Source organism: Mesoplodon densirostris, chromosome 4 (genome assembly GCF_025265405.1).
Source record: "Mesoplodon densirostris isolate mMesDen1 chromosome 4, mMesDen1 primary haplotype, whole genome shotgun sequence".
NCBI classification, from domain to species: domain Eukaryota; kingdom Metazoa; phylum Chordata; class Mammalia; order Artiodactyla; family Ziphiidae; genus Mesoplodon; species Mesoplodon densirostris.
The window spans coordinates 87,297,345-87,305,838 of record NC_082664.1 but is presented as its reverse complement, the minus strand read 5'-3'; the positions used below and the strand labels follow the sequence as shown (position 1 = coordinate 87,305,838).

The window sequence follows — 8,494 nt, the reverse complement described above, 5'->3', positions numbered from 1 at the left end:
CGGCGGCCCCTCCTTTGGCCGGTCTACGCTGGTGGTTTCGAGAAACACCCTCTTTCCCTTCCCAGTCCTCCAGAAGGGCTCCGTCATCAATAATTCATTAAGAGCCTCCTCTCCATTGGTTGGCGCCTCCACGCGCGCTGGTAGCAGCCCAATGAGGAAGGACTTGAGAGAGCTCTTCTGAATAGTGAACGAGCTCCCGTGACGTAGCGACTGGGGATTGGCTGAGACGGCGCGAGGCGGGGCCAGCTCGGGCGGTGGCTAGGACGGCCTGGGGTGCTCAGTGCGAGCTGGGGAGGGTCGAGTCAGGAGTGGGGACGGATAGCTGGACCTGCACTGAGAGGGCGAGCGTGGGGTGCGGACGGGCGGACCGGCGGCAGGATGTTTAGCTGGTTGGGGCGGCAGGCGGGCGGCCGCGAACGAATGGGCGGCGCGGACGCCGTGCAGACGGTGACGGGCGGCCTGCGCTCGCTCTACCTGCGCAAGGTGCTGCCGCTGGAGGAGGCGTACCGCTTCCACGAGTTCCACTCGCCCGCGCTGGAGGACGCCGACTTTGAGAACAAGCCCATGGTCCTGCTGGTGGGCCAGTACAGCACGGGCAAGACCACGTTCATCAGGTAACCCTCCCCGCCCGCTCCTCACCCCTGCCTGCGCACCTGTCCCCACCACCTAGGTGGAGGCGGTCCTCCCCACGTGTGTGCGTATTGTCACCAGCCTCCCGCCTCCCTCGGGCTTCCTGAAGCGCCCACTTCCCCTTGGAGGAACCCCGTCTCCGCTGCTTCCTCCTCCAGTATCGGCGTGACCTCAGGTTCCCCGTCCTAGCGCGGTGCCCGGGTGTCCGAAGCCCCACCCGGGGCGCGGCCGACAAAGTAGGGGCCGGCTCTCCCTAGCGGCCAGGAGGGTCCTCGAAACCGCCCCCCGCCCCTGTCTGCGTACTCCGAGCCCTCCTTCCTTGCTTTTGGAAAGGCACTTCTCTGGCTGGCATTATCTTGTCACCCTAGCCTGGAAACCCGGGGAAGGGAGGGAGAGCGAGGTTATAGTAAGTACCTTCTTGATGAGCTAGTGAGGGCTACGGCTGGAAATGGGGACAGAGGTGTGGGGTATCAGAATGTGTTATTGAGTCAAAGTTGGAAAGTTAAGCCCCTAGCACAGTGCCCCGCGAATAACTATTTGTTGGATGAATGAAAGAAAGAAAGAATGAATGGCAACAGTAGAGGGTATTGCCCACTCCCCCTTCCCTTGCGGTCCTTGCACGCCGCCTCCACCACAGTGTTCGGGGAACAGGGTAGAGAGGCCGCCTTCATTCAGCTCTTGCACAGCCTCCCTTTACTGTGCGTTAGGAAGTTAGCTGTGTGTAGCCGCCGCACCAGCGGATGCCCAGTGGAACTAAGGGGGAGTGTCATATTACTATTCGTTAGTTTCCATTTCTTAGGTGGGTCAGTCCCTCCTCCCTCACCCTTGACAGCTGACAATATTGTCATGCTCGCTGTGTCTCCAAAAGCAAACAGTTACTGTGCATGCCTTGACATTCAAATCGTATAGCTCCTTCCTAGTGATTTTTGATGGGAAATCATTTACATTGTAACAGATAGCTTTTTGAAGAGGCTATTTTACTTTTAAAGCAGCTGGCATATTAAGACTCACTTTCTTTGGTTAGGAGACTTGTTTTCCTGGGTTAAACTGCTGTGTCAGTTGAAACAAAGTAATCATTTAAGGTTTTGATCCAGGGTTTTGGAAATTGTAACAGTCTCTTCATCATTGATGTTCAACAGGTGTTCAGAAAACTGCGTTGGTATTTGGATACATGCCATTTCTATTAAGTAGTGACCTCTTTTTCTCCCTTCCAGTGACCTAAATAGTTCCCACAAATAGAGTAGTTGTCACTACAGAAAATATAGGCCTGCAGATACACTATGAATGAATTCAGCAAAACAAATATACTATATTGAATGTGAAGGAAGATGGAAGAAAATAATTTTAAATTGCTCTATTTGGTGCTTATTAGTAAGCTGAAAACAGTACTGAATATGTCACCTAAGACACTCAAAATGAACCATAGAAATATTACAGTAACTGATACCTTGAAAGATGAGGCACAATACATTTAAGGTCTCAGTAATACTAACCAGTTTTTAAGTATATGGGACAATGAAGTATTATGACCAAGTGGTACAAGAGTGGTCAGTGGACTTTTTTTTTTTTTGAAATATACAAATAAATGATAAGAAGGTAAGCATTGTTATAATAGTCTCAGACATTAGCGGTGGCATGTTCACAGCACCCCGGGTAGTTCCTCCCATCTGTCCTTGCCATGAGAGCTTTATTGTGTGATTAGGGAGCCATGGTTGATACTATGGCAACCCAGATGTGATGTGGCCCTCTCTCTGCTCCCGCAGCCTGGATAGTAAGCAAGCCAAAGGCAGGAGAACAAACCCACAGGAACATGAATCGATCTTTTTTTTCAGTTTACTGTTTTTCTGTTTCAACATTTGGGGGGAGCTTTGTGGAATAGCTAAGCATAGTTAAAGATGGATTTTGAGGTCTGGCAACTCCATCCAGATGAACTACTTCTCAGGAGGCACTGGAGCCCCATGTGCAACACCAGGGTGAGGAAGGAGTCACCTTATCAGGAAGTCACTTGCTCTTGAGACCTTCCCTAACGACAAAGTGACTTTGTCGTTAGGCAGCAGGCACTAAAGTGGACCTGTGAGGTAGACAGGGTAGAAGAAAATCAGGGTAGACAGGAAGGTTGGTGAGCACCGGAGACCTGAGTTTGGTTTCGGAGTGGAGCTAGGAGGAAAAGATGTAGCTTCTGGGAGGAAAGCCCCAAACAAAAGGGCAGCTGCCCTCTAGAGTCCTGCACTGGAACTGGGGGCCAGAGGTGTTGGCCCAGGATGCTGACAGTCCTGGAACATGCCTGCATCCGTGGCTGTCTTTTCTCAGTGCCTGGGTTGTTTGCTTCTAGCCAGTGAGCACTGGAAGCTCATATTGGGCTATGGGGTGCACCTACCTGCATAGTCAGAGATTCTTATCTACCTGGCTTCCTGCATATCCCAAGAGGTCACTGGTAACACAGAACCTGCAATGATATGGAGGGAAACTTCTCTCCTTGTAAAGCCACTCAGCAAGACCTTTGGTGTACATTCCACACCCTTGATGAAACCTTACTCTTTCTTCCTTTTGTCCCATAACTGGAAAGAACTAAGAGCCCCACTGAAACATGGTGAGCCAGGACATTCACCAAGAGTGAAGAAATTAAGTGTGTGCCATGTTCTGATCAAGAGGTCTCCTAAATGGGGTGGATGGAGAACCTGAGTGTCAAGAAGTTGTGCTCACTCCTGCATGGAAGATCACCATGAAGGACTCAAGTGTGAGGAGGAGGATGGATAGAAGGAGAGTCTTGGTGGACTCTCCTCACATGGGTCACAAAGCTGGCCCAGAACTTAAGGAGATGTTTGTCAAAGTCTTTAGGAGGTAGAAACAAACAGCCTATTGTCTCATTGACAGTTTTATTTCTCAGAAGACAGAGGATGCAATGGGAGGAGCTGTTGGTGCTCTGCCTCTGACCAGCAAGAAAGAACTGACCAGAGAAGGAGAAGAGATGGGCACGAGATGGGCAAGAGATGGGGGAAGTGGCCATGTCATGGTAGACTCTTTAACAGCCAAGGAAGGCTGGATATTGGGTTCAGCCAGGCTTATGTCCAAAACCTGAGGAAAAGAGATTTCAGAGATTCCCCCAGAAAGTCCCTGGGCCCAGGTGCTATGAAGGAAGACATTTCCACTGAGAGGATGTGAGGTTCACCAAAAATCTATTCAAACCACACAACTGCAACTTCTGATTTTTAAGAGCTCCACTTTCTCTCTTCCTCCTACACCCTGTCCTGTTCTCTCAAAAAATTTATTCTAATGAGGAAAAAAAAGGAAGTCACTCAAGAAGCTATATAGGCTTTTAAAGGGTAGAGACGAAGGAAATTAGGCAAGAAAAAGAAACAGGAGGCTTGTAGATTGGAAAGGAAGAAGTAAAACCATCTCTATTCACAGAGGACATGATCCTGTATTTAGAAAAATCCTAAGGATTTAGGAAAAGCCTTAAAAAACTCTTAAAACTAACAAACAAGTTCAGCAAGATGTCAGGATATAAGATTAATATACAGAATCAATTATATTTCTATACATTAGCAATGAACAATCTGAAAATGAAATTAAGAAAATTCCATTTATAATACCTTATAAAATACTTAGAAATAAATTTAACAAAAGTAATGTAAAACTTATGCACTGAAAACTATAAAACTTTGTTGAAAGAAATTAAAGAAAGGCTTAAAAAAAAAAGAAAGACATTCCATGTTCATGGATTGGAAAACTTAATATTTTTAGAATGGCAGTAGTACTCAAAGTGACCTGCAGATTCACGGCAATCCCTAGCAAAATCCCAGTTGCCTTCTTTACAGAAATTGACAAGCTGATCCTAAAATTCACATGGAAATGTAAGGGATCCAGAATAGCCAAAACAATCTTGAAAAAAAAATTGCATTTCTCATACTTCTGATTTCAAAACTTACCACAAAGCTACAGTAAACAAGACAGTGTGATACTAGCTAAAGATAAACATATAGATAAACTGAATAGAATTGAGAGTCCAGAAATAAACCCATACATCTATGATAAATTTGTTTTTACAAGGGTTCCAAGACAATTCAATGGGGGAAAATATTCTTTTTAACAAATGATGGTGGGACAACTGGATATCCACACTGCAAAAAAGAATAGGAAGTGACTTCTAATGGGTACAGTGGGTACAGCGTTTTCTTTTGGGTGATAAGAATGTTCTGAAATTAGATAATGGTATTAGTTGCACAACTCTGTGAGTATAATAAAAACCACAGAATTGTGCCTTTTAAAAGTGTGAATTTTATGGTATATGAATTATATCTCGATAAAAAATATAAAACAATTCAGTCTTTAAGTATTAAGCATCCTATGATTTATTTACTTTACATAAATTCTGCAGTTAGTGCTAGTCAAGTAATTTCTGCATTTGTATACAATAATTTAAAATAAAAATGGATGCCAGGGGCTTCCCTGGTGGCGCAGTGGTTGAGAGTCCGCCTGTCGATGCAGGGGACACGGGTTCGTGCCCCGGTCTGGGAAGATCCCACATGCCGTGGAGCCTCTGGGCCCGTGGGCCATGGCTGCTGAGCCTGCGCGTCCGGAGCCTGTGCTCCGCAACGGGAGAGGCCACAACAGTGAGAGGCCCGTGTACTGCAAAAAAAAAAAAACAACAAAACGTGGATGCCAGAAAGAAAACAAATGAAAAAAAAAGTGGAAGTAAGCTGAAAGAACACAAGGACAGAAGGAACTAAGGGGTAGACCTGAGAAAAAGGCGTACAAATAGCCATCACACAATCCCTACGTTTTTTCCCTTGTATGGTCTTGTCAGTGTATAAAAGTGCATTCTTCATAACACTCAAGTTAGTAAAATCAAGTTATGATGTTTTCCTATAAAATGCTTGAAAAAGTAATTATGTTTTAAAACTTTAAATATTAAATATAGCATTAATAGGGGAAAAGGGAGCCGGGGTTCCACACACAAGGGTGAAAACAAGGTTTATGGACAGTACAAAGCACTAAGAAGCTGGAGTGAGTGGGCTGAGAGGGCAAAAATGCCTCAGACAATAAAAAAGCCTTTTTAGGTATGATTAGAACAAGAAAAAGAATCAGGAAGTGATAGGCTCACTGCTTGGAACTCTTACTATAACATTAACAGAAAGCAGAACTACTCAGCTATTATTTTGCTTCCTCCTTTTCTCTCAAAGAAAATGCTCCAGGGATGGTAAAGGGAGGCCAGCCATGTTTGAGAGGGACTCAAACCCAGACTGCGAGGAGTTCTCCAGGGCCTGGCACAGGCAAGACCAAGTAAATACCCGGGTGGATAGATAGATGGGAGGCCCTTACAGGACGAACTTGCAGTTGTGCTCTAAGAACTGTGTTTGGTGATTTCTAAGAAATTATGAAGAATGTGCAAAGTATCAGAAAATTAGAAGCAGGCAAATGTCCCAGTTTTCAAAAATGGGGGGAAATAGATTTTGTTTAAGGACAAAGCTCTGCTCCATTCCTTTGATAGGCTCTAGACTCGGTTATTAAAGAGAAGTGAAGGCACTCACTAGGAGGCAGTCTGGTTGGTGGTCCAGTGGTTAAGACTTCACCTTCCAATGCAGGGGGTGCAGGTTCGATCCCTGGTCAGGGAGCTAAGATACCACATGCCTTGGGGCCAAAAAAACAAAACATAAAACAGAAGCAATATTGTAACAAATTCAATAAAGACTTCAAAACTAAATGGTCCACATCAAAAATAATCTTAAAAAGTTCCTTTAGGGAAACACTGTGGGTCCAATGGAGTGGTTCTCACCCCCATTCAAGTGCTGGACCCCTGAAAGTCATAGTCATGTGTGTCAAGTACCATACCTTTTACAGATCTCGCCGAAATACTGAAATATTTAATTTTCACCAAACAATAGACTTTATTTACAATATACAATATAAGCTCATACCTACACAGCCTAATGTTTCTTTACTCAAATACTATTGATTTCAGGGATGGGCCCAGCTATCACAGACTATGGAGAAGAATCAAACCGTGAGGGCTCTGGGTGATAAGAGCTGTGACACTAAAGCACAGTGTGGGATGGGAGCATAGGAGGGACCCTTCCTGCAGGTTTGGATGTTGGAAAAGGCCTCCCTGAGGATACAGCCTAAAAGCTGAACCCTACGGAATGAGCCAGAATTCGGTGCCCCAAGGAGACGGGGAAGGGAAAGTGAGAAAGTGTCAATGATGAGGCCCAGGTTTGGGTAACCGGGTGGGTGGTTGAGCTATCTGCTGAGATGGGGACACAGGAGGAGGAAGAGTAGGGGCATACTTACGAGTTTAGATTTAAGCCTGTGCGTAACTGGACACCCAGGTGTAGAGTCCGTGAGGGGTCAGACATATGGGTCTGGAATGAGAGGAAGAGGAGCTTGTGGAGATGCTGGGGAAAATGTCACCAAGTAGGTGGAGTAATGCCAGGGGAGGATGATGGTTCAGAGCCATCTTAGGGCTCTTTTGGTTGCAAGTGACAGCTATTCAACTAAAAAAATCTTAAGTAAAAAGGTATACCTTAGCCCATAGAATGTACATCACCAAGAGTGAACCCTAATGTAAACTGTGGACTCTCGGTGATAATGCTGTGTCAGGGTGGGTTCATCAGTTGTAATAAGCGCACCACTGTATTGGTGGATGTTGATAATGGGGGAGGCGATGCCTATGTCAAGGCAGGGGGTGTATGGGAAACCTCTGTATTTTCCACTCAATTTTGCTATGAATGTAAAACCGCTCGAAAAAAGAAAATCTATCTTTAAAAAAAAAGGGTATACCTTTTCTCACAAAACTGTTTGAACCAGGGTGTGCTGGCTTCAGGCCTGGCCTAGGACCCCACGTGGTGCCATCAGGACTCGCTGTCTCAGCTCTGCTGCCTTCCTCACGCTGGCTTCCTTCTCAGGCAGTTCCTCGTGAGGTGGGCAGACCCTCTCTAATTCCAGACTCACATTCTGACAGCTCAGCAACCCCAGTAAGGAAAAAGAGAACCCCTTTCCCCATAGTTTCTTGGAAAGTCTCAGGTTTGAGTGTTATTGGCTCAACTTTGGCCGTCTGCCCATCCTTGCACCAATCTCTCAAGCCAGGGGAATGAAGTACCTGTGCCTGGAGTGGGGTGGGCAGCCCCCAAACCTCACGGACTAAGGGTGGGGAGAGGCAGCTCCTCAGGGCACGGCTATCAAATAGGAGAAATGGATGCTAGACAGGTGAAACAGCAGACAACCCCCACAAAAGCCAGGGAAAGAGGGCGGGGTGGTCAGCAGCATCAGATGCCTCGGGGAAACGGAACCAGTGGATTAGCCACCAGGAGCCAGGGTGACCTTGGTAAGAGTCAGTAAGTGGTGGTGATGGAAGCCAGGTGACAGAGGGTTGAGGAATGAGTGGGAGGTGAATCATCAAATATAGAAAACTCTCAGCAGCTGGGCACTGAAGGCGAGGAATCGTGCCCTGGTCACGGGCATTCCGGAGGTTTGGTTGATGAGCGTGACCTCAGCAGAGTTAGAAGTTGATGGAAGGGGCCCGTGGAGGAGGAGCAGCTGGCATTTCAGAAGCCCAAGAGGAGGCAGGACTTGGAGCAAGGATTCCGAGGCAGGGGCCGGCACCGGCCAGGTTGATTGTGGCGTTGGCGGCATCAGTCAGCTCAGCGAGATGCCGTAGGTTGGCTTGTCATCCACTCATTACATCGTCTACCTGACAAAGGGCAGCGGTACCCGAGGATTAGGAGAAGTGACATTTAGAAGCTTACTTCTAAAAGGCATTCAATATACTTTTCAAAACCTTGGAAGATTGTGAACTAGAGAGCTGTGGTTCCTGGATCTGTCTGCGGGTAAGGATCACCAGGACACCTTCTGAAACAGATTCCAGGGC

The 8,494-nt window shown here is 46.6% G+C and overlaps 1 protein-coding gene across 1 annotated transcript in view; it reads left to right on the top strand.

Moving 5' to 3' along the window:
• Positions 1-263: 263 nt before the first annotated feature.
• EHD4 (EH domain containing 4) overlaps positions 264-8,494 on the top strand; it is a 92,319-nt gene continuing 84,088 nt past the window's right edge. The window contains exon 1 of the mRNA XM_060096669.1: positions 264-614. Within this exon, the coding sequence (XP_059952652.1) occupies positions 379-614 (236 nt within the window). The 5' untranslated portion in view covers positions 264-378. The remainder of the gene's footprint in view (positions 615-8,494) is intronic.